Below are 27,344 nucleotides of genomic sequence, written 5' to 3'. Positions count from 1 at the left end.
AATAACATGCATGCAACTATTTCAGTAATACGTTTGTATGTTGTTTACAGTATGTAGTTTTGTAGTCCTAGGTCTACCTGTTATAGTGCTTGTGGAACAGTATACATGTGGGGGCAGTGCATGTGGAACAGTGTCTGGAACAGTATGTGGAATAGCACATTTGAAACGGCACATGTGGAATAGTACATTTGGAACGGTACATGTGGAATAGTACATTTGGAACGGTACATGTGGAATAGTAGTAAATGGTGCATGCGGGACCAGTAGACCAGCAAATGTGGACCAGGAGCAGCTAATGTCGTCACCTTCCTAATAATGGCCTGTCATATTTTTCAAGTTTTCAACTAAACCAAATATAGAATTGTATTTATATATTTTAAAAATGCTATTCATTTAAGAAGGTGATGATATGGGACCATTACATGGAGAACAGTTATGGGACCTGTACATACAGTACATATGGGCTCAGTATGTGTGGAGCAGTACATAAGGCACCGTCTCTCTGGTCCATTAATAAACCGTTTAATGCTGAGACTCGAGGAGGAAGATGATTGATTACTGCTGACATGTTAATCCTGCTGGCTGAAAGACTGTTAGCAGAGCAGCAGCAAGCAGGGGGGAGTTAGGGTTTTTAGGAATGTATGGAAATGTAAGGGAACAAACTGGTATGAAATAATAACTCATATTATTATCGTTGGAGAGTCTAGAAACTGTAGTTGCTGCTCGGTCTGGATGCATGTTGATAGCCGGAGAGCCACAGGCCCAAAAGCTCAAAGAATAGGGTTTTACCTGTGACGTCATGACATACTTTTTATTTTTGTTTTTTCTATTAAAGGTATATTCAGTGATTGTATTTCATTCAAATAAAAATATAATTGATACATTTTCCATTCATTCTCCTCACTAGAATGTGTGCTGACCATATAAGGACTTCCACCATGGCCCTTATTGCGAGCATAGCTAGATTCCGTTTTCAGTGGTGGCCAGCCAGTCCTCGACCAATCAGGATAGAGTATGGCCATAGTTATGTTATGATGTTTAGTTATGATGGTCAAAATAAAAGTTTTGAGAACCACAGTCGCTCTGAATTAAGAACTTCTGCTAAATGCCTAGATTGTAAACTACTGAACTCATAAAATGCCACAGTCTCGTAGTAAATCATTATCATACATATCCTGAAGCTGGAGACGTAGGCCTACCGATATTCAGTGATTGGGTCTAATGATCAAAATTAGAACATCATAATGGTGTAAAAAATCTATAAAAAACTAAACATTGCCACGCTGTGACAAAATGACCCCCGGCCACTTTCATTATCACTGAATACACCTTTAATTTGGTCATTAAGGTACACAGAATGAGAGGCCTGCCCTGTCGGAAACATTGCGAAAAAAAGTTATGGCCATTTGTATCACTGTCCCATCGACTTCACTATACGGGAAAGAAAGACACCAAAATAAATATGCTTTAAGTAGCATGTGAGGGGTCAAACTAGGGGTTCTTGAAGATTCTGAATCCATTGCAAGTATTTGTTTTGCATGAAAAACATTCCTTGGGCTAGAAAACGGACCAAAAATAACGGTGAAAAGTGATGACTCATCACTTTTCACAGGTTTGAGAGGCTGAAATCTAGCCCAAGGAATGTTTTTCATGCAAAACAAATGCTTGCAATGGATTCAGAATCATGTAGAACCCCTGGTTTGACCCCTCACATGCTACTTAAAGCATATTTTTTGGTGTTGGTCTTTTCCAGTATAGTGAAGTCAATGGGAAACTTTTTTTCGCAATGTTTCCGGCAGAGCAGGCCTCTCATTCTGTGTACCTTATTGACCAAATTAATAGGAAAAACAAAAATTGGGAGTATGTCATGACATCACAGGTCTTCTCTCATTTTGGTACAGTGGCTCCCCGGCTATGATATTGTGTTGTTAGCCACTGATATTCGACATATTGTGATATGTTTTTGTGGCTCTTCAGCTACAGAAAGAATCATATACTGTATATCCCAGCTAGTGTCAGACACAAGGACCAAAGTCTGCACATCTGCTCAGGAAAACAAATGAAAGCATAGAAATGGGAACCAGGGAAGCACGTGGGGGCTCTGAGCATTGAAAGCAGGGAAAGATAAACCACAGATGAATGCAGTGTTACCTTGGTGACAGTCGAGTCACCGTGACAAAGGCGCTCTGTCAATGATGACCTTTGACCTTTTGTGAATGGCACGTGGGCTCATGGCATAGTCACGATGCCCATGGTGCGATGTCTGACTCGAGACTCGCTGCGGAGAGGAGAAACGAAGCAAGGTCATGGTACCGCCTGTCAGTCATCTTGTCCCGGTTGGCTGGACGACAAGAAGTGGAGACACAGTGGAGATCATTTTGGGTGACCTGAATAGAATATGTGAAGCCACTGTTTTGACAAATAGGACAATTCACAGAGGATCTAAAGAGGAGAAGCAGTAGGAAATATCACGTTAAGGCTTCACCTGCAAGTTTTCTTTTTTACACATTATTTTTTATTGACAGAGATTAGTGGAGTGTATAGCCTGCAGGTATTGGAGCCAGATGAAGTGCAGTTACCCGCAGACACACTTCACTGTCGATGACTGCCAGGAGGATGTCCTTGTCTTCTAGAGGGATCACGTTACACCACCTCTCCATGCTGGCTAAAGTGCTGCTATGCACTCTAGAAACAAGCACATCCAGTGAACGCGCTTTCAGTTCAGCCGGTTGTGTGCTTCCTTCCAGCATCCATTTTCTTTCTTTATGCAGACACAGAGAATTCATTTTTAAAATGCAAAGGATGCATTGTTTCTGAACACGCATGTGTCTTGTCTCGGTCTTGAACCTCTGAATGTGGAGAAACTGTTTGCATTCAGTCTTAATGTGCCCTCTAGTTTACATTGCTTGAGTTGCCACTTAATGAATGTTCAGTCGTCACTGTAATTATCTAATTATCTAATATATTGGCTTGTTGTCTGCTCTATCTTGATGTCCTCATGACGCCCATTTTCTCTTAATTGATTTAAAAGGAGATCTAATCTCCCTGCCGAGTGCACAGTCACTTATTGATAGCATTTAGATAAAACCAACGACAGATTTGTCTCAGACTAATTACAGCTGACTTGATGCATCGTCTCTAGTCTGTGCGGCCAGAATCGAACCTCCCGGCTTGGTGGAGGCGAGAGCACGGCTAACCTTTCTGGTTTTGTTTTTTGGCAGGGGAGGACAGATGAGGACGTCACAGTGGTGGGTGGTAACCCTCTTCCTGCTGGGTCTGGCCGCGGCCCGCGTGGACGGGAGGCCCAGCGACAAGGAGGGGTTCGTGCCGGCTGCTTATCGTCCTGCCGTGAGATTCCGACACAAGGTAGGCTATTGATTCCTTTCCATTTCAATTGCTGTCTGCACCAAGGGGACGCTGCTCTTTTGCCATTTATGAAGATAATTAGAACAGATTTCGGGAAGGGGGCACTGGGACATGCTGTATATTTTTTGGGGGTCTGCATATTAAATCTGAATAATAAGGAAAAAAGAAAATGCTGATTCATTCACTCCCTTCCTGTGCCTATAGGGACGTCATCTTTCAAAGATAAGGTCAAATTAATGCTAGGCAAAGCTGGCTAGGTGTGGATTAAAACTTTTACTCATTGTCCCTTAAAAACTGAAAAATTTAGATAAACATTCACTGAGATCCAAGGCAAATCCCATGAGCAGGCTTTACATTTTATTTTCTTCTCTTTTCGTGACTCTGGGGAACCAGGATGTTGGTGATAAGATAAATTACAGAGGCCAAATTTGGGAAGAAGTGGGATTTAAGAAGAGCAGTGTTAATGTCAATAGACATTAGTTACGATACATTTTGGGCCTTTCTGTGCACATTTCCTATAAGAACCGTGCGTAAACACATCTATACCAAGTAGAAATACATCATACATGTAATCATCAAACAACCAGTAAGACTCCCTAATCGGGAGATAAGCGACCATCAGGTCACCCCGGTCGCTGGGGGGCCGAGTTACTGCCTTTTTAGTGGGCTGCAGTGGCGGGGGTCCGCCACTAGGTGGTGCTCTATGCATGGCTGTGTCTGTGCTGCTAGGTGGTGCTCTACGCACGACTGTGTCCGTGCCGCTGAGGTGGTCGCGTGGGTACTGGTCCCGGCTCTCCCGGTCGCTCCTAGGCCGAGTTACGGCATTTTATGTGCGCTGCAGTGGCGGGGGTCCTCCAATAGGGGGTGCAAGCACTTTTGCATCCGTTCTGGAGCACCAGGAGTCGGTGGTCCCCAGGAATTCCCTGTGAGCAGCCCCGTTGGGGTGGTCATTTGGTCATTTTGGTCATTTGGTCCCTGGAGGTGGTCCCCGAGCATGGTTTGGCAGGCAAGGAGTGGAGAAGTTTGGCATGGATTGGGGCAACGGTGGCGGAGATATGAGTTGGGGAAAAGTGTGACGTGACGGACAGACAGACGGTCGCAATAAGTAATCAGAATGACTGCAGGGATCAGAAAGGAAGAAAGCTGTAAGGGAAATGATGGTCATTGAGAGAACAATCTAAGGAGAGCAGATGGTGGGAGAGACATTGAACAGTGTGTGTCTATAGAAGCTGTGGGAAGAAGCAGCATTGGACAGCAGGTCAACAAGATTCAACATTCTGAGGTTTTAATGTTGCATCTCATATCCGAGTTGATTCAAGCTGTGGTGGCGGGGTCTGTCTGTGGCAGGCATGCTGTTATGCCCATGAGCTGGACACAATGCGATATGTTGTCAGCACAATAACACCGACAGTCTCCCCGGCAACGACTGATAACACGCCAGGGCAAAGTGTGTCGGGCATTCCCAACTGTGGACAATGGACATGCCGCGCGTGCGTGCGTGCGTGCGTGCGTGCGTGCGTGCGTGCGTGGTAGGCAGACGGGCAGCCAGCAGTCCTTTATAGTCAGTTGTTCATAAACCTGGCTGCCTGGGGAAAGTGTGTGTGAATAGTGGGTAGACAGGCAACAGGCCTTTAGTGTCAATTGTTCATAAATCTGGATGCCTGGGGAAAGTAGCTGTCTTTGAGCCTGCTGGTTCAGGCCTCGAAGGAGCAGAGCTGCTTGACAGTTAGCAGGACAATAAGTGACTTTAAAAAAAGGCTAATTCAAGGAAACACTGGAGGCACTTTAAACAGGCCTTCTGTCAGTCACTCAGGCCCTTCTAGCTACAAGCCTGTTGCAGGCATATTCAGAGGAGGGGTCTGAGACTATAATCGAATAAGAAAAAACGAAATGTGCCCCAAAACTGTAGCGATATGACATAAAGTCAGAACTACTGGGCTTTCCTTGGGGGCTCAGGTCTTTGCCAGGCTCTGTGTTCTAGCTATATCAGTCTAGCCTTGCATAGCCAGACAATATCCCTGTGTGGATAATATTAGTCTGGTTATTCTCAGTGTTATTTGTTTTTTCCAAGGGGTGGTTACAAAAAGATTCAAACAGACTCTATTGGTTAGACCTACAACCAATCAGAGTAGTGCAAAGTTGATGCCCCTGCCCTACATTTGCATACTGGGCCCAGGTTGGTTTCTCACAACCTAAAGCCCACCCTATACCTTTGCATACTGGGCCCCTGGGTTGGTCCATGACTTGTGAGCCGTGAAATATTTGAATAACTGAACAGGGCCAGACCTAATCTGCCAATTTTTCTTTGCAATGGCAGATTCATCTGGCTACGCGAGGCTAATATCAGTCATGGGTTGCAGCCGGCAGGGTGCAGAAACAGCGTATATACGTCATACAGCGACACTTTTTGCATTTGTGGCAGCCCTTATTGGCGGAAGTGAAAGCGCTTTTGCCCCTCAACAACATGCAATTTCAAATTTGGGGATGGATGTTGCTGTCATGATATATGGTCTTTTTTGTAAGAACTTGGCCTCACCCACAAAATTTAAGATATAGCAGCACACGCACGCACGCACACACACACATACCGGTACATGCGCACGCACGCACGTGTGCACACACACACACACACACACACACACACACACACACACACACACACACACACACACACACACACACACACACACACACTGACAGGGGCAACAAATAGTCTTCACCTACTGGCCTGTCAGCCTTGCGAAGACAAAAATACCCTGTTGGATTTAGTTGATCCAAAAAGTCCGAACTTTCTTTGTTGGAGTTTGTTGAGAGTAGGTCATGCCAGCTGCCAGGATTCTAACTAGAAATCTATGATCCACTCATTATATTTTATTTGTATAATGAACAGACTATAAATCACAAAGGGATAGTTTATTAATGTACACACACACATGCACACACGCGCGCACGCACGCACGCACACACGCACACATACAAAGATGATGATAAAGATGATGCATGTGCTTTCTTCCACTCCGATGAAATGAATGTGCCTTGTGTTCTTATTACATTGTGGGGGAATGTCATCACAGCTTCTGCATGCTATTATCATTTATCTTCTGAGAGAAGAAAGGCAAACTGCTAATTATTTGAAATATTTACACCCATCTGTGAAACATGTCTCATTCAGGGTTTCCGCTATGCATTTTTGGGGCCGGCCACCTTGGCCGGCAGGATTATATTTTACCGGCCAATCAATTAATTTATCGGCCATATATTATAATGAACGTCACATACGTGTTTGCAGCTGAGATACTGTACGTGCAATTAGCTCTGGTCTATAGCGGTTTAAGGAGGAGAACTCCACTAACGCTATGGACCAGAGCTAATGTGCAATGTGCATGGTGACCCAACTAATAATTACATTTTATGTTAGCTTTCCTCTTTATCACAGATGCAATTGCAATCTGTTCCTGAGTTAAAATAATAGCCTAACTATCTACTTATGTAGAGGTATCGCTTGCCAAAAAAAAAAAAAGTGAATCGGCTAAAGTGGGCGCAACTCAAGCGAACCGTTTGCGCGCCCTGCCACACAGTGCCCTACAAATTAATAAGTTAATAGTGAATGATTTTGGCATCACGTCTCCTTAAACCTTAATATGCAAACATACAACCTTTGTTTTGTTTTGTTAATGTTATGTTATGATGACGCAAGGAAGGTTGACTTGCCTCTGTTGCTTTGACCACCACAATGGCATCACATCCATGCAATCAGAAGGTCATGTGCGTGCTTGTATAATCCATGTGATTCCACAGAGTTCGGGTCCCTTTTTTATTATCGTCTACTGGGTCCAGCTTGGTCTAGATTACCTCGGAAGAACCCCAGTTCTGTTCGGATCATAACACTAAACCCACGCTGTATAGCGCTGATTGTTTTACAAGCTGCCTGAACTGTCAGCTGTGATGTGTGCTTCTCCGTATGGCCGTCGTGTGCGTATCTAAAATAGCAGACGTACAAGCCCACAGCGCCGCGCGTTACGACGGGGTGTGAGCTTGAAGCTCTGATATTTTCAATGCACGTAACCATCGTACGACGAATATAGACTGATCTAATGCGCACAGCGCAGCATGAAGCAGCAGCAGCGGCGAGCTCCGCTGTCATGTCACAGAACATGATACACTTTTAAAATTATGATAGGTTTTAATGGTTGTAGCTTTACTTTAGCCAAATTATTATGTGAATAATAAGATTAAATGATAAAATAGCCTATAGAGGCATTTTCCCAGCCGGCCACGGTGGCCGGTGGACTTTTTAATTACCGGCCAATTAAACATTTAACCGGCCAATGGCCGGTAAATACCGGCTAACGGAATCTCTGGTCTCATTGTGTCCTTTATCAAAGCACCCAGGTGCTGGAAAGAGAATCACAGAATCAGTTGAAGAAATAAGCATTACACTTTATGCAAAGCGCTTAAGGTTTCTTGTAGTCTCAATTTATAGGACCACTCTTAGAAGGGTAAATGCCAATAGAATATGGCAAACCTTTCTGAGTGTTGAGGCATTTCAATTGTGATAGGATTCCAGAAAGACAAGTGCTCACTGAATCTTTGATGAATGACTAAACCATTTAGTTCTGACCTTCAGAACCATTTAGTTCTGACCTTCAGTATCTGGATCTCAACCACAACTGAGCTTTTATGGCTGATTGTGGTCCTGCAGTTGAGTTGAATGGGCTGGCTAGAGACTGGGGTCATGCACATAATCATTACATTGGAGTAACTGATCGAAAAGACAAGTAATTCATTTGTTATTGCTAAAGCGAAAGCTTTTGCTAAAGGATTAGTACAGTGCAGGCAGCCATGACACAGCAGGAGCAGTGCTAATGCTTTGTCTTTGGCCAGCCTCTGAAGGACGATGCATGACAAAGTTAACAGGATCAGCTAGACCCTCATAAGATATCCTTATTCACACTTCTCTCACACGGAAGGAATTGGGCTGTCGCAGGCTGGCCACGTGCGCTCTGCTCATAATTCTTGTGGCATTGTTTTGGAAATTAGCTGTGAAATCCTGCTGATGAGGTCAGGTGCATAACAGATATTGTCATGAGCACAACACAGTTAAATTACCACTCGACACCAGTAATGTCTGGCAGGTCAGTTAAACCAATCAAGTTGTCATTATGAGATTAAAAGAGAGAGAGAGGGAGAGAGGGAGAGAGGGAGAGAGAGGAAAAGAGGGAGAGAGAGAGAGAGAGACTAGCATTTGTAATTTGTGAGTCTGGTATTTTTTGTTGCATCACATCCATCCAATTTCCAGAGAACAGTTGCGTCAGTTCAGCAAAAGCTAAGGTATGGCAACATGACTGGTGTCTTGCACGCATGCCGCCTTCGCGCGCGTACAAGACACCAGTCATGTTGCCATACCTTAGCAACAGGCATGATGAATTTATTTTAAGAAGTACATTTTATTGTCTTCCCCTGTAGCCAAGGTATGGCAGCTGCCATACCTTGCCATACCCAAATGACGCCTCTGCCAGAGAAGAAGCATTACCATTATACATTTCTGGAAACCACTGACACATAGCATGTCAATGTTCAACGATGTGGCCCTGAGATCAGGATAGGGTACAGTAGCTCTATGGTGGTTTGATCCAATGTGGATCTCAGACCCTGTGACTTCAGTCATCTATGAAGTATGACTAAACATTTAGGCATACATCATAGATGACTGAATTCAGCCCGTTGAGAGCCCCTTTGACTTGTTTGAATTTTAAGTAAAATATTGCAAAAACTATAAAACGTGAAAATCAACTGTGGAGATACTTCTTAGATCTATTAGCAGTGCCACAAGATTTATTTTTTTAATCTATTTTATTTTTATTTATTCTTTGCTATGGGAGATTAGGCGGCTTGCAAGATTAGTTCCAGATGGACAGACAGACACACACACACACACACACACACACACACACACACACACACACACACACACACACACACACACACACACACACACACACACACACACACACACACACACACACACACAGTCCTTCCAATACGTCGTTGTCGGGTGAAAACCTTGTATCTCCAAGTTTCAAATGTGTACATTCTTTCACAAAGTAAAGCCCTGCTTCATCATACAAGGCTGTCGCACAAAAGTAGTGAAAACAGCAGATCTACAAAGGTTTTCACCTTACAATGACGATAGATGGCTAGCCTTCAACAGAGCCACACCGTAAAAAAAAAAAAGAAACTGCAATTTGTGTGAGCTTGTGTCACTGACGTCAATCTGACAGCAGGACAACACGGAAGACAGAGAGACAGCTGGGTGGTGGTGTGTCTCTGGTGGCCTGTCTGGAACACATGGCAAATCTAGATTAACAAGAGATGAACGGGGAGAGAGGTGGGGGGGAGGTGGGGGGGACTGAACAGAAGTGAAACATGGTCATCCAGCCAGCTCTATGCCACAGCGCCAGATGAGGAGAAGGGTTGTACAGTTGGGTGCTTCTCTGTTCCCTGGAGATATGAACGGCAGCAGAGTCTCCTGGCTTGTCAGCACACCCATGGGAAATCAGTCTCAACATGCAGAGTCGGTCTCCCTGCACACAGCACGGTATTAGTACAAATCATACGAGGGGCATGAAAGCCCCAGCGCTGTTATAGGTTGAGATGTTCACTATGGATTCTGCTATACAGGACAGTCATTTTAAAGAGGTGGTGCCATAGTTTTGTACTTTTTCCTGTTTTGTATGTGTCTATGAAATTAACATTAGCTACTCTAATAGTGGTTATAATGTGCAAATATGTCTTCCCTGTGTATTTTTGCTTACTTCCTGAAAGCTGAAAGCCTCTGAGTCAAAAGGCCCAACTGAAAAAACACTGAATTAATGACATCATAAACTCATCCCCTCCATTGTACCTACCATACACCCAACACTGTGGGTGTAGCCTTCCCTAACACAGGCTGATTTTGGTCTAGAGGGGCGGATTCTATCCTATTGGTTCATGATCTGTGCCATGGCACTTATATTCCAGAAATTGCAGCAGGTTACCCCAGACTTTTATTTTTCTTCCTATCGCCAAAATAAAAGCCTAGGTTTCCGAGGCTACTGTGGGTGTAACTTCAGCCTGGTCACCACTTACGGCCCGCCTGACAACCAGGCATATACTTAATGAGCAGGTGGTTGTGGCCACATTCTGTACACTTTTTTGAAAAAAGAAAATCTTCCTCCTAGTATATCATAATACCTGATCATCATGTTTTAGGGGGGGGGAAATCATGTCACCCCATCTTTAATCTATCATGTTTACAGTGGTATTTGATTTAGAAGTCACAGCACTGTACAGTACATGGATTTCAATAGCAAACAGAATTGAGGGGATTTTCATACAAAAGTGGATTAAAAGTGAACGTGCAGGTGAGATAAATAATAATAAGAAAACCTCAATTTCTTTATGCTTTTATTGTGTTAAATCATAGTGACAGCTATGAGATCAGAAGCAAGCTGAGCCTGTCCCCTTGACTGACAACTTAATCTTCTGCAGACAAAAACTCTTGAGAGTGTGTGTGTGTGTGTGTGTGTGTGTGTGTGTGTGTGTGTGTGTGTGTGTGTGTGTGTGTGTGTGTGTGTGTGTGTGTGTGTGTGTGTGTGTGTGTGTGTGTGTGTGTGTGTGTGTGTGTGTGTGTGTGTGTGTGTGTGTGTGACACGCACGCGCGCTAAAAGTCTGTTGATCACAGTGCAAAGGGCTGTGGACGAAACACTTCATATTTGAGAAAATACAGTGAGTAATGGATAATCCATGATGAGCCATGTTATCAAAATATACAGCATAAGGTCAAATGTTTTGACAACCACATAGCTGTGGGTGGATTATGCTGCTCATACCATTACCACTTTCCAAGTACTGTTTGTTCATAATGTGGGGGCATTGATTGTTGAATACTTTATTAGTCAGAAATGTAAACTGCATATGGTACCGCCAGATATTAAGGCTAAAAGGATAACACAAAAGGGCCAATGTTGTAAAAAATTAGTGATACACAAACTTAAATGGATGGTGTCAGGGCATTCCACATTTTGGCAGTAGAATGATAATTCTCCCATGTTTGTTCTAAAATTATGAAATGTGGGCATATGAGCACAGTAATAATCCTTAATCATATTCAAGGGCTTTTGGAGAGAAATGACAGAGACTCCAATCACTTTTAGCAATCACTTTTAGAGCACTGCAGTGTGTGTGTGTGTGTGTGTGTGTGTGTGTGTGTGTGTGTGTGTGTGTGTGTGTGTGTGTGTGTGTGTGTGTGTGTGTGTGTGTGTGTGTGTGTGTGTGTGTGTGTGTGTGTGTGTGTGTGTGTGTGTGTGTGGACATACTTGTAACTTGGCCCTTGGGGAAAACTAATTGGGGAAGCCTGCCATAGAGTATTGACGGGTAGTTTTTAGATAGTGTTCGTTTAACTCATTCTGAGCCCCAGACATTAACGGATTATAAAGCCCACGATGCCACCTTCAGGCTGGCATCACTACCGTTATCTTATTTTGAAGGCCAGAAGTCCACAGCGCAATCACTTCCGGTCTGACGTAATCGGGTCCTGCGCCGGAACCGATCCTTGTCCACGTGGAGTTGTGTAATGGCGGACCGGGAGCTTTTATACATGTGTAACATAAGCGAGCATCTGCCTCCATCCTAGCTTCTAAAGTGTAGTTTTGAGATAATGGACATTAAAGATGAGATCCCCCGTCCACCTCAATGTTATGGATGGGACTATTTTGTGCTCGTGGAGCCGTGATGATGACAAATCAGCGACGGATTTCGGCTCCGGACCTCCGGCCATTCTTCTCGGTAATGTACCCGCCGTTACAGTAATATATTACTTTTCGCGAGATATCTCGGGAATGGCACTACAGATACTCGAGTACATTTCGCGAGATATCTCGGGAATGGCACTAAATCGGTTAAATAACCCTTAAAGCTATACTGTGTAAGTTGCTCAACTAGTGGTCAGTAGCGTCCGCGTCTTTCGGCCGTTTCTCGCCGCGGACCGGGCCTCACACCCCCGCGTCACCCCCGCGTCTGCCTCCACCTCGCCGAGATCTATCTTTAGAGGGGTCCCTGGTTCCTGTGCGTCCAGGCATTCCGGAGAAACGGAGTGTTTCACCCGAGTATAGATAGAGACACACAGGCGCCTACAAATATGGCCGCCCTATTGTGATAGCTAGCGACCCCACTTCAAGATGCGCTGTGATTGGCCGGCAGTGTATAACCCTCGCTGTGATTGGCCGGTAGTGTATGATGACGTAATTTTTGCGCGAAAACCGGACCCCGGTCAGGATCATAGAAAACATATAAAGAGAAGGCTTCAGAAGCTGAAAATAACGGAGTGGGTGTTCTAAAACTTTAGCGATTTAAGAGTTAGGACAATTTTAAGATTTGTTTTATAAAAAAAGTTACATGGTATAACTTTAATCCAGTACATCGTTCATAATGCATATTAATAGAACAGTTGGCCATGCGGTAATTGCGGTTATCTCAAATGAATGCACACCCTCTGGCCAATCAGAATCCAGATTTCTCTGTGGTATAATGTGCACAGGTCACTCTGTCCTCTCTCTTCTCAGCATACCATCAAGATTCATCTGAACCGATAAGCACAACGCTAGCTAAAGTGCATTTGTCAGTGTCATTGTGACATTAATATCAGACATCATCAGCACTGGTTATTTTCCAGGATGGATGAATAGTCCAGCTGGGCTGCTAAGGGTTAAACGTGTCTGGATGGACTTGCTGATGGAAAATATTTAATCCTCAATTCATGGGTTGCATTTGTAGTCCTAAACCGGCCATATTGAGGACCAACACAGGTGTTCAATTTGTCTGATTGGCATAGAACCAATGTTCTATGTTAATCAAAACACCTGTGTTGGTCCTCAAAATGGCTGGTATAGGACTACAAATGCAACCCTAGCCCCATATAGAACCAAACCCGTCGCTGCATACTGTTGTGCTCTGAGATGAGGTCCTAGAAAGGTTGTAAAACACTCGTAACAAAATTTTATCCAAAAAGTAAAGGTAGTTCCGAGCTCCCAGACTGTGGTTTACCTAACCTCGGTAAATAAAACATCATCCACGGCGTTGGGAAAACGGTTTAAATCGCTTATTTAGTCTCATTAAATTCAGAAAAGCCCCTGGCGGCAGGTGCAAGTACTGCATCTTTCCCATTGCAGCAGATACAGGCAACTGCCGCCGGGGGAGTTCTGGTTGAATGGGAAAACATTACAAAATTAGCGATTTAAGTGGTTGTTTCATGCCGTAGTTCATGTTTTATGTACCGATGTTAGGTAACTCGGAACTACCTTAACTTTTTGGATAAAATTTCGTTTTGAGTCTTTTCCAACTCGTTGTTGCGGCAGTCCAGTGATCGCTACGCCACCTTTCTAGGACCTCATCTCGGAGCACAACAGTATGCAGCAACTGGTGAGGTTCTATATGGAGCTAATGCAACCCATGAATACAAACTAGTGACTACTGTAACCTCTATTAAGTTTGAGAATAATTATCTTTCACAAGGCAAATCATTGTGACATAATATTCCATTTCATACATATATTTTTAGGAGGTTTTTGCTTATTTTTTTGCACCCGCAGAGAGGAGAAATGTAGAGACAGGAAGTTAAGGGTAAAGGGTGCAACAAATGGCACCGGCTGGAATCAAACCAGAGGCGTTGCAATCATAATGGTCCACACTCTAATCATTCACTCACCGGTGCACCACCACTGTTAGTATTTTTACTTTATTCCACGATTTTTGTAACCAATTAGAATTTAAAAAAGTCAATTAATGTAATCCTGGGCGCTACTCTCCCTCTGCCAACCTGGGAAGAGCAGCAGACTGACCTCATGCTTCCTTCTATGCATGAGGAGTCCAAGCAGCCTCTTTTCACCTGGGAAAGTTTCCGAGGTTGGACGTAGTGCGTGGAAGGAACACGTTATTCCACTGGTTCCTTTCCCCTCCATCTGGTACCCCGGCTGGCCAGGGGGAGGCACTAAAGAGACCAGGATTAGTATTTTTAACATGATTTACGTGCTGTAGTTGGGAGAGAGCTGATAGCTGAATGCTTATAACAATAATCTAATAGTCCACATGCTGGTAATGGTATTTGTCAGTGTATATTTGCATAAACAGTGAAATGAGCTATCTGCATTTAATCCATAACTTGAGTAACAGGAGCAGTGGGCGCTATGAGGCAGCTCCTCTGGGAACAGTTAGGGGTTAAGTTAGGGTGACCATATTTTCAGCCACTCAAACCGGGACGTGAAACACTGTTGCCTAAAACCGGGACCCTAAAAGCAATGCGCACGTTACCGCGCACGCGCGTGCCCATTCTCTAACGTTCGTGCATGCGCACACACGCACTGCAGGTTTGCAAACAGGCAGTGAGTGATTGACAAACAGGCTCAGTGTTGAATTCAGACACCCAATGAATTTGTTCATGTTTTCTGATTGGTTAGGTGAGCATGTTTTCATGAAAAGAACATGATAAATGTCTATGCAACCACTGAAAACAGCTACTATTATTTTAATTCTGGCGAAAACTGGGAACATTTTGCAGTGAATGTTGAAAACCGGGACATATCAGTGTTTTAGAGATATTTGTCGGGACACCGGGACACGCAGCTTGAAAACAGGACTGTCCCGGGTAAACCGGGACGTCTAGGTTAAGTGCCTTGCTCAGCCTCAGGGACACTTTGACCCATTGCTGAGGTCTGGAATCAAACTTGGGATCTCTGGCTTCCTAGGCGGGCTCTCTAACCATTTCAGCTTTGACCCTAATGTCCCAAATGGACTGTTTACTGGGTCATTCCCCTGGTCTTTGTCCCCCCAGTCTCTCTCTCTCTCACTGATGCTATCGATATAAAGCAGTTCGCGAAATCTTACAAACTACAAAATGTACATGTTTTAATGCTTAACATGCGGTTTAATGATGGCACAGCAGGGACAACATTACCATGACATTATTACCCATATAATGGAAGATGATGAAGAATAACCGAAGCTGGATCTAAACTCTTGTCTGTTTATAGCAGATACACTACAAACCGCTTTCTCCATATTTCACACTGAAGTTATTGTGATTGACAGCAAAACACACTACAACAACAACAACAACAACAACAACAACAACAACAACAACAACAATGAGGAGTTTTGCTGGCCTCTAACCTACTGTTAGCACTCTTTAAACGGTTTGAAATGACATGTCACACAACCACTGATTGAAATCCAGATGGGCTTCAACAGGTTAAATGTGTGCATTAAGCCGTACCAGGGGATACATGTTTGCCAGCTACTTTCAGCAGGCTGTGAGGGAGCCTTATTGACTGTTAGACCTGTTGCATAATGCATCACTACAACCTGCCCTACTGAAACAGGCCTAGAAATGAAAGGGGGGGGGGAAAGAGGCATAAGCTAGACAGGCTTTGCAGTTCAGGAATCAAATATGTATGGTCTTCATGGTTTGCAGTGCAGTGCAAGGCTCTGTGGCGCTCTTGATAATCGAGCTGTAATGGTGTCCTGGCACGGCGGTGGGCTAAATGCAGAATGATTTAGGGACACGTCGTACACCACAAGCTCCTCCTGAATTAGCTTCCCAAAGAGTGTAATGGGTTGTAACTCCAGTTGTAGTACCCATTTTTCCTCTCCTCCTTTATGCTTCTCCTGACCTTTTTAAAGGCATTCCTTTAAGGTCTGTGTCCTGTCAACTACCATAGTTATATTCAATCATAATCATGAATGCACTACTCTTGTTTTTTTTTTCTTTTTTTTTTTTCTTCCAATTAGTGTCAGAACTAAATTAAGATTAGCTGAATACATCGGTCTAGAGGCTGAATTTTTTATGAAAGAATAAATGGCTAGTAGCTCGTCTTTGACAGCAAATGAACCAGACACTGTTGTGGTTGATGAAGACTCCAGGGAAGTGTCTATATTAGAGATGGCATGCACCTTTGACCTTAGCCTAGAGGAAGCCTTTATGACCATGTACGGGCATTAAATACCAACCACTCCTAATAATGATAATAATAATTTATTTATGTGTCAGATACATGTACTACAGTATAATTGAAATGTGTTCCCCTACTGTATACCAACTCAAAGCTAAGTTATAGGTGCAGACTATTTTGGCAGCCTATAGGATAACCCACATACTGGTGGTTGTAATAGAGGGCTTAACAACTTTGCGCGATTCTTACTCGTCTCCAAGTACCAGTTAAACCATTGCATCTTTTTTCTTTTGCACCTTTTTTCAAGCTCTCCGTGCCGCTGTTCAACAATATGGGAGGAAGAGGTGAGAGCTGCATGCTTCTAGCCGCACCTCCCCCTGTGCTACGCTGCTCTCATAACTAAAGCAGCAGACAGCCAGGATTAATTCACTCATGCAAACAGTGATGTGACTTGCAAACGAGAAACGAGTGATGGAATACCAATCACGCAAGTGTCATCATTTTTATTTCTTCAACATATTATTCCGCCTCTACCACCTGCCGCTCAATTCAGCTGAATGGTTCGCCTATATGGACGTGCCGGCCCTGCCTATTGTATCATGAAAACATATGCCATGATTTTATGAACGTAGCCTTACTGCACCTATAATATTTGTGTCCCTGTAGGCTTCTCCTTTATGTGGACATAAATAAATGGTTAAAATGTGAATTACCTGATACGTTAGGTGGCCTCTAGACCGGAAGCAGACTTTTTAACAGGCTCTGCGTGAAGAAAGAAAGGTAATAAAAGATTGTATGATTTGCCTCTAAATGCATCTAAAAGAGTTGAGTGACAGCTGATGCTGTAGCACCACCGTGATGATAGTCACGACTCAATTCTTTCCCCAAGAAAAGGGAATAAACTGACAATTACTTTCTTTTAAAAGAAAGGGGAGCGTTGATCACAATTTAAGAATGGTTTGAAAACCGGTAGTTGTTGGAGTTGTTTCTGTTTAATGCAATCAGCCAACAAGCATCTCAAGTTTACCGGTGCAAAAGAGTGGGTGAAATTACTTTTTTGATCAAGATACTCACAAATAGACACACGGATTTAGTGCATATATCCAGTTACGGCAGGGAGATGCCAACATCCTTTGGCAGTAGATCTTCTGGCAGTAACCTTCATTTGCTGTTTTCTGTTTGGTATTCTGTACGCAATTTAAATTTGTGGACGTTTGCTTATAAAAAGTGTGATGAAACCTGTATACTTTTTGTCCAAGATAGGCACGAATAGTTACATAATGGAATAATACATGCTTAATTAAACACTAAGAAAACCGTTGAAACTTGAGACCTGATTTAATCATAGATGGTAAAGTAATTGCAGCTGTAGGCTGCAAACGTGGTGGGAGGTGTGAAGTTTAAAACTGTGCAAACAGTAGGACAGTAGCACACAGGCACGTGCAAACATAGACACCAAAGGGGGCTTGAGCCTCTGCCCTTTTATGCGTCTGTAAAAAGTGCCCTCTCCAGACCATGAATGCAGTTTTTACTGTGGTGAAAGAAATTCAAATGTCCCTGATTCCATTGCCTTGTCCAAACTCTCCTGAACTTGAACGCAGCATCTTATGTTGAAAGAATTGCCCTCCCTGTGTATATAATCCAAGCTGTACGCCACATCTCCAGTATTGACTTGATTATGCTTGCTTAGTTCAGTGTGGTATCAAGCACCGAAAATAGCGTACCTCCAAGCTCCCAATGCATCGCAGCCCCTGCCTCTCTAACATTCTCTGCACGTCCCTGCAGCAGTGCTAATGCTTTGTCTTTGGCCAGGCTCTGAAGGACGTTGCATGACAAGGTTAACAGGATCAGCTGGACCCTTATAAGGAAGGAACTGGGCCGCCGCAGGCTGGCCATGTGCGCTCTGCTCATAATTCTTCTTGTGGTATTGGTTTGGAAAATTAACTGTGAATCCTACTGATGAGGTTAGGTGCAGGAAACCGGTCTGTCTCAACACAACACAGTTCAATTAACAGCGATAATGTTTTGCAGGTCAGTTTAGAGAGAGAGAGCGAGAGAGAGAGAGAGAGAGAGAGAGAGAGTTAGAGAGGGACAAACACATAGACAGAGAGTCTGGCATTTTTCATGGCGTCAAATCTATCAAATTGCATTGCCATTGTACGTTTCTGCAAACTGACACGTTGCATGTCAGCTGACACAGCATGTGTAATTCAAAGCTGTGGCCACATTATTATGTATTACTTAACTGTTCAAATGTGGTGTGACCAGTTGATGACTACAGATTAATGTGTACTGTATATTTGTTTGCTAAATTGTTTGTGGAACAAAGGGCGTTCGGCGGGTTATTCTCAAGCAGTGCCCGCACACTCATTTGGACCGAGTGTGTGTATGTAAAACCCGAGTCACTTCCTGACTTGCCTGCGTAGTTGGCGACGCTTGGAAAGTCAAGTCAAATAGGACCTGCCTTGGTCAGACAAGAATGTCAGCCGAACGGAGCAAAGCAGTCTGGATTCCAGGCCAGTTCCAGGGGGTCCCCAGAAAAATGATGAACATTTAACCCTATTTTATGCATCAGCTGTACAAAAATAGCAGATGAAATCCTTGGACCCTGACTATGATTGCACCATTTGACATATCGCTTTTATTAACACACAGAGTTATGTGCAGCTAAATACATTTTGTTTAGTTAATGTTTTTTTCATGTCATGACTTTGTTTAATCAATTCCATTTTGTCTCTGTTTGTTTGTTTGTTTGTTTCAGCAGGATGGAGTCCCGGAGAGTGAGAGGATAAAGGGTAGGTTGCTTTTCTTGTCTTTCATTTCTGAATGGAGCTTAGGTAGTTGTTTGCTCTACAAGCAGAATTCACCACAGGATATAACATCACAACCACGGTGGGAAATGAATACCATCCACCCGTTACCAAATGTAATTGTTGACTGTGGACTTTTCTATCAGCCACAGCAGATCCTTCCTATTCTGAAAACCTATTGGCTGCTAAAACTTTGCAATCCGTTGGAAATTGATTTTCCTGCCCTGGTTATATCAATACGGCATATAGAGCATTGTTTCTTAACCAGAGGCTCACGAACAGAAATGAGTCACTTAATCTGAAAGAGATGTGAGTATTATGTTAGTTAATTAGGTCTTGGGTCCTGATGTCATGGTCAATGCCACATTCAGCATTCAGGGCCTCTCCTGATTCAGCATTCAGCGCCTCGCCTGAAACCAGACATTTGAGAGTGACATGTTTTATGTAACTGTGCATTAGGCTGTTCTTTTGTAATGGGTGTCATGGCCCAATCTTGTACTGTAGCTATAGAAAGCCGAGTTTCATTTCAAGTGTCTTATCATCGGTGCATCAATACGGTGCAGAAAATGAGAATCTTCAATGGTGTATCGACCAAATGCTGGAGGGTGGGGTGGGGTGGCGTGGAGTGGAGTGGGGGAGAGGGGAGAAAAATAGCGGCAGAAGAAGCGCTTTCACCTTCAGTACAATAAAATGTCGGCTTGAAAAAAATACAGAGAGAAGGAGCCGAAGAGAGGTTTGAATAGAGACTTCATCCATTCTATTCACACACAGATTTAGTGCATATCCAGTTAAGGCAGGGAGACGCCAACATCCTTTGGCAGTATATTCCTCTGGCAGTAACCTTCATTTGCTTTTTCATTTTGTATTCTGTTCACAATTTAAATTTGTGGACACGTGCTTATGAAAAGCTTAATAAAACCTGAATGCTTTATGAGATAATGTAATAACACTGAAGCAATGTTACACTGTAATGCAACGTACTGTAACTAGTTGGATTTCTATTAAATAGCTCTGATACATTATATGTAGTAACAATGTTAAACTCTTTAGGGCCGTTCACACCCAGGACTATAACTTTAACGATAGATCGTTCACCAAGCGATTGTTAGAACAATATCTATAGTATATAGTTGTTGTTTTAGAGATTGGTGCTATGGTGCTTGGTGTGAAAGGAGTAACACTTTGACAGAGTTACACTACCGGTATATGTAACATTTTTAACACTTTTAAACCTATGTATTAGTACACTATTCATAAGACCTTACGATTATATTTAAGTTCCTAAGAAGATAGGCCTAAAATATTATTATGTTGGGGGGCGCGGCCTGAAAAGGTTGAGAACCACTGCTCTACTGGAGCGGTTGGTCAGCTCTGCTCCATCACTGCCTCCTCCGGATTCCTAGAGAAATAGAGATCGACAGGGCCGTATTAAAGGAGTAGTTCAGTAGGCTGTCTTGGCCATCTGTCTTGGCCATATATGGATTCTGTTTGTGTGGTATGTGGCCAATGTGGCCTCCATATATGGGCATTCCTATATGAAGTCCTGATAGATATGGAAGATCAGCCTGTTAGATGAAAATCAGCCTGTGTGCCTAGGGCCCAGTTTGACATTAAAGGAGTAGTTCACCCCCAAAATTCCTTTTTTATTATTGATTAGTCACGCCATGGAGACTAGAGTTCAATAATATTTTTTGGTTTTTGTCACATTCCTAAGACAAAAATTTGATTCGAGTAAATTTACCCCCATTCATTCCGGATGGGGACCCGTTTCGAAACAAAACTTCAATGAAAGTTCATTGTTCAATGAAATACATGCAAGTGAATGGAGCCGGCTGGACCAGCTCATGAACAAACACTATTTATGCACGATTGAGACCTTTGTCCTATAGGCCTAATCGGTTCATGAATATAAAAGAGGACATATCACAGGTTGTTTTATAATCACTTGCTTTTTGATGTGCACAGTACATAATTTTATTGAGGAATCTAAACAGCGACAGGTATTGTTTCTGTCTCGGAGGTATCGCGAGATTTGGTTTTCAGACAGGAAATGGTGTACACTCTCGCGATATTGCTAATTTAGTTCAGAAACAAATAGTGTTTGTTCATAAGTTGTCCAGCCAGATCTCATAGACTCCAATGTTATTTCACAGAACTTCCGGTGTGAGTTCGACACCAGGGAAGCGATTTAGAACTGTGATAAGCAGAGGGTGGTCTCTACTCTTGAACTTGCATTGTACACAACTTCATTAACGGTATCTACAGTATTTGATGAGGTTAGGAGGGTAGCTGTTGTTATAAACTATTGTATTACTTGTAGTTCAGTTTATTTTAAACCAGTGGGCAATGTTGAACTTCTTCAGAGTCAGTTCATCCAACTAAACCTCCTGCCAGTTGTGCAGTCCTGCCAGTGATTTTTTCTGCGCAACATTAACCCCAATGACTCCACCTACCAAGGTGGTGTGAGGCAGCACTAGGTTTTCCTCTCTCTGTCTGACAGATCTCATCTGTCTGTCTCCTGTCTGATGCTCCCCATCCTCCAGATAAAAGCCATGTCAGGTGAAAGGTGGCCCCTAAAGCCTAACCTGCCGGCCACTAAGTGTTTGAAAGGGATGCTAAGTGGATGTCTCCCTGTCTTTCTCTGTTGGAAGGTCAAAGCTGTAATTGTAGAGGAGGCATTATCATAAAGGGCGTTCTGCAGCTGTCTGCTGTGATTCACTTTAATGTGGCGTGTTAGTAAGCCGAGGAGAGGGAGAGAGGAGACATCTCGCTTTGGCCACTTTTCAGCAAACTCATTTCCCAAGCCAGGATGAGACAAGGAACAAACCACAGAGAGAAAACATGAATAATTCAAACCCTTTCCTTGGATTGGAAGCTTCTGAATATTTATTTTACCTTTTAAAAAATGTCCAATTTTGAAATGCAAACTGTCTTAATTTCTTTTGTAAGAATCAAAACATTTATATTTGTCAATTTCATAAAATATCACAAAGCAATTGTGTGGTTGTTTCCTAGCCAGTTCACTGACCATAGTTCTCTTTGTCTTCTACCAGTTTCGAGGAAAATACTCTTTGGTTGGTAGTTGTGTATGAACTTTATTTCCAGATGGGAAATTAAGGCATTACTGTAGCTCTCATCATCAAAACAACAAAGCAGAAATGGACATCTAAAAAAACATTATTATGTTCTTTAGATAAAGTACTAAAAAGTATAATGAAATAAATAAAACAGACATCTAGGAAATAGAAATAGTCCCCAGGCTGATGAAGTCAGCCAGGGGAGGAGATGTACAGGCTAATTGTGTTATATAGTTGTAACAGTCTTTTGCTAACAGTGTCCTACAGTACTTTGTGTTGTGGTGCATGCAAGCTGCATTTTCTGTCGTTGTTATAAGTACGCATTTAGGCAGCGGATTGGAACCCCAAAAAACAATTACAGTCCGATGGAATCATGCCGCCTATGATCCAAACAAAAATTGAATGTCAGCATGAACGTGACAAAAACAGACATAATGCTGTCCGCTATCCCAGAATGCACTGTAATTGGAATCCCTGATGGGTTGATAGGTTTATAGGTTGTAAAATGAAGCAAATCAATTTTTTTAAACTGCCAGTTTGGAGTAATTTTACCAAATGAAATACATGTTGGGATTGTTCACGCTTATTACTCGTTCAGTGGTAGAAACATTATGAAATCCAGACTGTGGTGGCTTCTACAGCAGTACTGGTTCTCAAAGTACATTTAAGGGACTACTCTCTAGGTTCCTTTATGGGGTCTAAATTGACCCTTACAAGTCAGTAACCCTAACAGGTCCATTTGGTTCCATTTATACACTGTCAGTTGAGGGGAGACCTTCAAATTTCAAAGTTTGAGAACCTCTGTTCTACAGGATGAGCTCCTACCAACCCCAGAGACTGACAGCATAGTTTCAGGTTTGCAGGTTTTGAACTCTACACACATAGGCAGGCATCTTGTTCCGTTGCCTGGCGCTGAACTTTGCGTTGACTCTGCCTGTGTCAGCTCTCCTCTCTCTTAGGATGACATAATTCATTAATTTGTATGCACAGCAGCTCTTATGCCCCCAACAGACCCAAACTCATAGCAGACGTACATTTGAATAATTCAGGGGCTGCGAACGCCGAGCCCTAAATTGTATATTAATTCTAAAATTACACACGGTGCCCCTGGGTCCCTGGTTACACTTTTAATAACTGTGCTCAGTGGTATAGAAGAGCTCAGCACTGAACAATGTGGAGCACAGCATCTTTTCATACAACAGACTCCCTGTTGTTTCAACCTCTCCTTGTCTTTGCCAATATTTAATCTGTAATATCTTTTATACAATATGTCTTAATCAAGTTACTGGAGATTCGGGGTGCGGTCTAGCCTGATCTCAGACTCAGCTCACGCAGTAGTGTGAAACTGTGCCTATTCTGAGCGATTTACGGGGGAGGGACTTTTTTGCGAGTGTGCACACGCGCGTCCGCGCACGAGTGATCGGGATGCACGGTGATCGAGACGCACGGTGGGCGCGACGCATGGTCGCGGAGTGTGTGTGTAATTGTGTGTGTGTCTCTGTCTGTGCCAGTGACTGCTTCCACACAGAACTGCGACCAGAAACATGCCATCAACATTAACAGCTTGGTGAAATCAGCGTGCGCGTGCGTGTGTGTGTGTGTGCCTTCCTCAGCCTGCCTGTGTGTGTGAACTTCGTTTGAATCGTTTCAACTGCTGCGCGGATTGGATATTCGTTAGACCCACCCCCATCCCCCGCGCTCATTGGACGGGCCAAAAATAAATCCCGATTCATGTACTCAGCTCCAGACCAGAGAAAGAGTCCACTCTGAGAGTGGGCGGGGTCTATGGTCTGGAAGCAGGCTAGGTACGGTCTGTAGTCAGGCAAGGAGAGAAGTATTTTGTTTTTTATTGTAAGAATGCACTGTATCAGCAATGAGAGGGCTTGACCAAAAAAAAAAAAAAAAAAAGGGGTGAAAATATGATTTATTGACATAATAATCAGAACCAAAACAATCCTTTTTTTTAACCATGTACTTATATGTCAAGAAACTCGCTTGTGCTACCTCTAGGTCATGTATAAATAGACGTTATGTATACATTTAGCCTCCCTGTTGTTTCAACCTCTCCTTGTCTTTGCCAATATTTAATATGTGATATCTTTTATACAATATGTCTTAAGCAAGTTACTGGAGATAAAGGGTGCTACCTCTAGGTGTATACATGTATAGCCTATTTTGTACACTTGAAAACACAATTCTAATATGATGCTTAATCTTACTAAGTCAAACGCGGTCGATGTGGGAAGAGCAGTAAAGTATGAGACATTATATTACCGTTCCCGGTACCAATTCTATTGGTGTAATACACCAGGTGTTTTAACCTCTGTATCAACCTTTGGAAAAGTACTGCTCATAGTAACATAACACGTTGTCCCTTGCATGCAATGAACTCACACGTGTCATTGTAAGTTCATTAAATCTTGTCCTCCATTCTGGAGTACTTACTGTCTTCCATGGGTTAAAACATGGCTCAATCCTCTGGAGCAAGGTCATTGTAAGTAAAGTGTGTCTGACTCTGCTGCTCGTGATCTCTGACCTACTAATCCTTCCGGGTACAGAGTGGGTTTGACCTAAATAGGAGAGTACACCTACTGTCGGTGTAATGGAACATCCTCACAAGGTAGTCCCTCCAGGAATCTCTGTTAAAAATAAACAAGACATGGATCTAATAATGGCCTCCTGCCTTCCCTGTGCAATCTGTATGGGTGGCATGTGTTTAGTTAAAGGACAACGACTAAATAACATCTAGGCTCAAGGGGGTCTGTTTGGCAGAATTGCCCCTGTCGTCCAGTTTCCCCTGCAGACCCCAGCAGCCCTCATAGCTAAGAGTGGAGCCCATAGCCTATCGCTTTTACCTTATTTGTTGGTTAAAAGTTTGTATGAATCTGTTATTAGTTGTCAATACACACACATCCATGCCATCGTTGTCCCACGTGAGCCGCCACGCTAAACAGATGTTATGCTGTTATGTGTTTTGCCAAGTCCCCGAAAAGATGTGCTGTGATTGGCCGTGGAAGGAACACGTTATTCCAACCAGTTCCTTTCCCCTACATCTGACCAGGGGGAGGCAGTATAGAGACCAGGATTACTGCATGTATTTTTGTGAGGATACCTATCCTTGGAGACACGGGGAGAACATGCAAACTCCACACAAAAAGCAGCAAGAGCCGCTGATACAAACGACCTACGGCCTGGTCGCGACTTAGGCCACGACTTGGAGGTCGTAGGTCCCGGTTCTGGAGGTTTTGCGCGATCTCGGTCGTAATTCAGCGACCTGGGAAGTCCGCGATCGAAACTCTACGCTTGCTAAGGGAAGGGACGCGAGTTTAGAAACTCTACGCTTGCTAAGGGAAGGAGCGCCGCGATCGAAACTCTACGCTTGCTAAGGGAAGGGACGCGAGTTTAGAAACTCTACGCTTGCTAAGGGAAGGAGCGCTCGTTTTCAACAGCGTCGGCAGGTTAGCTACTCAGTGTCGGCAGGTTAGGGTTAGGGTTAGGGTTAGGGTTAGGGTTAGAGTTGGGGTTAGGGTTAAGGTTAGGGTTAGAGTTAGAGTTGGGGTTAGGGTTAAGGATAGGTTTTGGTGCACCTCGCGCGGTCCAAGTGACTACAATGGAGCGCTTCCTACCTCCGGTTCAGCCAATCACAAGCTTCAAAAGGTTGAATAGCGCTGCTGCTCTAGAATATTCTGCAAAAAGACGGCCCGGGGACGACCGAGGTGGCGCAACCACGGCCGGGGGTCGCGAAACTAGACCGGCCGCGACCTAACAAGTATGTACCGCGAACTACGACCTCCAGAACCGGGACCTACGACCTCCAGGTCGTGGCCTAGGTCGCGACCAGGCCGTAGGTCGTTCGTATCAGCGGCTGTCTCTCACAAAAAGGCCCTTTTGCCAAACCCATCTACAGTAGGGTGTGGGCACTGATGACGCGGAGGAGAGAACACGTCCCCAGCGCCCACCGCGTCCCCTGGTGGGAATCGAACCCAGGACCTTCTAGACATCCCTTCAAGCGGCAGATTTTATTTGAAATGTAGAGACAGAAATAGTGCTGAGGAAGAGAAAAGTGTTCTGCCTTCCTATGCAATCGTTGGAGACCTGCTGTGTTCAAGAGAAGTCAATATTTGCATTAGCTGAATATTCATCGCCCACCAGCAGCCTGCCAACCTTACTGTAATGACAGGTGGCTTTTATGAAAAAGCCTATTGTTTCTTACACAAAACCTAACACATCTATTACTGTGGACAGATTTTACGTACTTGAGAGATGGCATGGAACCTGCTCCATAGGCACTGAATGAAGGGTTGATTTATGAAGCGGTTGTAGTTCAACAACTGAGTGAGGTATATATCACACTGTGGAAAGGCTCCTTCGCTTAAATAAAAGAAGACCATTACATACAGTAGTAAATATAGCTAGCAATTACACTTCCAGAAGTTTCCGCTGTGGTCCCTGGGCAGTGTTGGGGAGTAATGAATTGTACAATTTAAATACATTGTTCATTAGTTTGCTGCTTGTTGAACTACATTCGTATTCCATAGTGACCTTTTTTGGGCCGTATTTTATGTAGTTAACATATCGTCACTGTCGGAAAGAAACCTTGTACCTCTGAGTTTAAAATGTTACCTTTTTCTGTCAGAGTTACAGATGAGTATGTGTCGATTTAGACCCCTAAAGGAACCCACAAAGTCCCTGGAATCAACTTTGAGAAACACAGGTTTAATGTATTGATTTGTAAAACAGAACTTGTATAGGCCCTGTATTAGAAAACATATAGTCATCATATGCCCCAGACGAACAAAAAGATTAAGGATGTGTTGTCTGGTTTTGTGCTCTTCTTAGTGCCCCCCTCTATTTTGCATTCTTTTGTTATGATTTCACATCATTTTTTTCTCCCCTCCACAAAATTAGTTTGAACTACTTTTTCAAGTAGCTTTAGTTAACCAAACTAGTTTTTTTCCCCCTAGGGTATCGTTGCTAAAGTTCAACTTCTCCCAGTGTGAAGTAATTGGTAGTTTGCAAAGCTCTGTTTTCAAAGTAGCTTCCACAGCACTGTCCCCGGGCTCTGATTTGAGCCTTAATCCTCTGGTTTCTGGCTTTGAGAGCCGTGT

General features: G+C 43.4%; 1 protein-coding gene across 1 annotated transcript in view; it reads left to right on the top strand.

Annotated features, from left to right (window-relative positions):
- Window positions 1-3,231: 3,231 nt before the first annotated feature.
- fstl5 (follistatin-like 5) overlaps window positions 3,232-27,344 on the top strand; it is a gene marked incomplete at both ends in the record, with an annotated part of 162,280 nt that continues 138,167 nt past the window's right edge. Inside the window, 2 exons of the mRNA XM_080746724.1 lie at window positions 3,232-3,366; window positions 19,114-19,144. Coding sequence (XP_080602850.1) covers window positions 3,232-3,366; window positions 19,114-19,144 — 166 coding nt within the window. The remainder of the gene's footprint in view (window positions 3,367-19,113; window positions 19,145-27,344) is intronic.

This window comes from Nannobrachium achirus, assembly GCF_963921795.1.
Source record: "Nannobrachium achirus genome assembly, chromosome: 17".
In the NCBI taxonomy this organism is placed as follows: domain Eukaryota; kingdom Metazoa; phylum Chordata; class Actinopteri; order Myctophiformes; family Myctophidae; genus Nannobrachium; species Nannobrachium achirus.
This window is presented reverse-complemented; position numbering and strand designations above follow the sequence as displayed.